Below are 2,500 nucleotides of genomic sequence, written 5' to 3'. Positions count from 1 at the left end.
ACCACCACCACCACCACCACCATCCCCAGGACACCCCTCAGGGCGGCGCCGTCACGCTGTACCCGCTGGGCCGCTGGGTCAGTAGGTCAGCCTATGACAGCAGGGAACTGACCAGCGGCATGGTGTGTGCGGGGGACCTGGCTGGCGAGATTGACACGTGCACAGGAGACAGTGGCGGCCCGCTGGTCTATGATAGTCCAGGTGGTCAGAATAGTCAGCGGGGTAGTGTACTACTAGGCATCACTTCCTGGGGCAAAGGCTGCGGCAGGAGGAATAGTCCAGGAATATATACTAAGATTTATAAGTACTTGAGGTGGATCAGTAATGTTATAGAATAGTGGTAGTGTATTAATAGTAATGGTCCTATTGTGAAGTTTGCTTAAGTTACCCTTCAAATTCTCCGTTTTCTTTGATGCAGCGTCCATTTTTTTTAAGGAGTGACTCAAACAAGAAGCAGCTTTATACGTACGTACACTTTTCCATTAACACACACTCACACTCACACTCACCTATCTGCTGCGTGACGTCAGGCTGAGCACAAGTAGTAAGACAGAACGTGTCTACATGAAACGAGAAAGAGAAGAGAATCTGAGAGTGTGTTCGCTTGTTGTTAATGATGTAACAGAAGGAGGCAGGACAAGATGAACATGAAGACAAATTCAATAAGTTTATTTATACTGTACAGCGCCGGACACGTGTGGATGCCTGCACAGTGCCGGACACGTGTGGATGCCTGCACAGTGCCGGACACGTGTGGATGTCTGTACAGCGCTGGACACGTATGGATGCCTGCACAGTGCCGGACACGTGTGGATGCCTGCACAGCGCCGGACACGTATGGATGCCTGTACAGCGCCGGACACGTGTGGATGCCTGTACAGCGCCGAACACGTGTGGATGCCTGCACAGTGCCGGACACGTGTGGATGCCTGCACAGTGCCGGACACGTGTGGATGCCTGCACAGTGCCAGACACGTGTGGATGCCTGTACAGCGCCGAACACGTGTGGATGCCTGCACAGCGCCGGACACGTGTGGATGCCTGTACAGCGCCGGACACGTGTGGATGCCTGCACAGTGCCGGACACGTGTGGATGCCTGCACAGTGCCGGACACGTGTGGATGCCTGTACAGCGCCGGACACGTGGATGCCTCTGCCGGGTTCAGTGTTACTTCAGTGGTACAGTGTTGTTCAGTGTGTGTGTGATTCACCTACGGTCGTCTGGTGGTCACGCAGCCAGCCGATCCCATACGGAAAGAGCTCAGAGCTCATAGTGACCGATCTTTGGGTAGGACTGAGACCAGTGACACTCCATACGCCTGGAGAGCGAGGTCACAACCCCTCGAGTAACATCCCGAACCTACTTCCGCACCTACTTGCTCCTAGGTGGACAGGGGCTACACATTAAGAGGCTCGCCCATTTCCCTCGCCGCGCCAGGGATTCGAACCCACCAGGCCTTCTCGGTTGTGAGCCGAGTGTGCTGACCACTACACTACGCGGTGTGTGTGTGTGTGTGTGTGTGTGTGTGTGTTATGCTGCTGCTACCTCATTGTTGTTATTAGTGAATGAATTGTAGTAGTAGTAGTAGTAGTAGTAGTAGTAGTGGTGATGATGGTGTGTATACCTGTACTATTACTACTACTACTATTCCTTCTACTACTACTACTACTACTACTACTACTACTACTACTACTACTACTACTACTACTGCTGCTGCTGCTGCTACTACTACTACTACTACTACAACGTGAATCTTTGTATTAATAGTTTAAGAATTATTGCAATAGTAGTAGTAGTTCTTGTTGGCATTATCATTGTTATACTATTACTATTATTATGATGATGATTATTATTATTATCATTATTATTATTATTATTATTATTATTATTATTATTATTATTATTATTATTATATTTTTCATTGAAAAAAGTTTTTTTAATTGATAACATCATTAATTGCAACACACACACACACACACACACACACACACACACACACACACACAGACTGTCTCTGTGCCTGTCTGTGTGTGTGTGTGTGTGTGTGTGTGTGTGTGTGTGTGTGTGTTCTCAGGTGTGTAATTGACCGTGTGTGCGTGTGTTGTCTGTCGTGGTGTGCTTCACTTTTCTTTTTTCTTATCGCAATGTAACAAAACTTTATTATTACAAAGAAAAAATATATATATATATATATCCTTAGTCAGTAATGTACAAATCTTCATTAACATTGCTTTGGCGGCTGGTTAGCTGGCTGGCTGGCTGGCTGGCTGGCTGGCTGGTTGGTTGGCTGGCTGACTGGCTGGCTGGCTGGCTGACCGGCTGGCTGGCTGGATGGATGGATGGCTGGCTGGCTGGCTGGGTGGCTGACTAGCTGGCTGGCTGGCTGGCTGGCTGGCTGACTAGCTGGGATAATGAAGGAACAGCAACAGAGGCGCACTGTGGAGGAGGGGTGGTAAGTACACTGTTTTGTGAGGGGCACCAGTCTGGGGCAGAGAGGGG

The 2,500-nt window shown here is 49.0% G+C and overlaps 2 protein-coding genes across 2 annotated transcripts in view; both read left to right on the top strand.

Moving 5' to 3' along the window:
* LOC135096631 (uncharacterized) overlaps positions 1-1,952 on the top strand; it is a 100,292-nt gene extending 98,340 nt beyond the window's left edge. The window contains exon 9 of the mRNA XM_063998294.1: positions 686-1,952. The gene's annotated coding sequence lies outside the window, so the exon portion shown is untranslated. The remainder of the gene's footprint in view (positions 1-685) is intronic.
* Positions 1,953-2,233: 281 nt separating this feature from the next.
* Positions 2,234-2,500, top strand: part of LOC135096635 (uncharacterized) — a 1,578-nt gene continuing 1,311 nt past the window's right edge. Inside the window, exon 1 of the mRNA XM_063998315.1 lies at positions 2,234-2,453. Coding sequence (XP_063854385.1) covers positions 2,413-2,453 — 41 coding nt within the window. The 5' untranslated portion in view covers positions 2,234-2,412. The remainder of the gene's footprint in view (positions 2,454-2,500) is intronic.

The sequence above is a fragment of the Scylla paramamosain genome, unplaced genomic scaffold (genome assembly GCF_035594125.1).
Source record: "Scylla paramamosain isolate STU-SP2022 unplaced genomic scaffold, ASM3559412v1 Contig5, whole genome shotgun sequence".
In the NCBI taxonomy this organism is placed as follows: domain Eukaryota; kingdom Metazoa; phylum Arthropoda; class Malacostraca; order Decapoda; family Portunidae; genus Scylla; species Scylla paramamosain.
The sequence above is the reverse complement of the archived record's forward strand: the minus strand, read 5'-3'. Positions and strand labels throughout refer to the sequence as shown.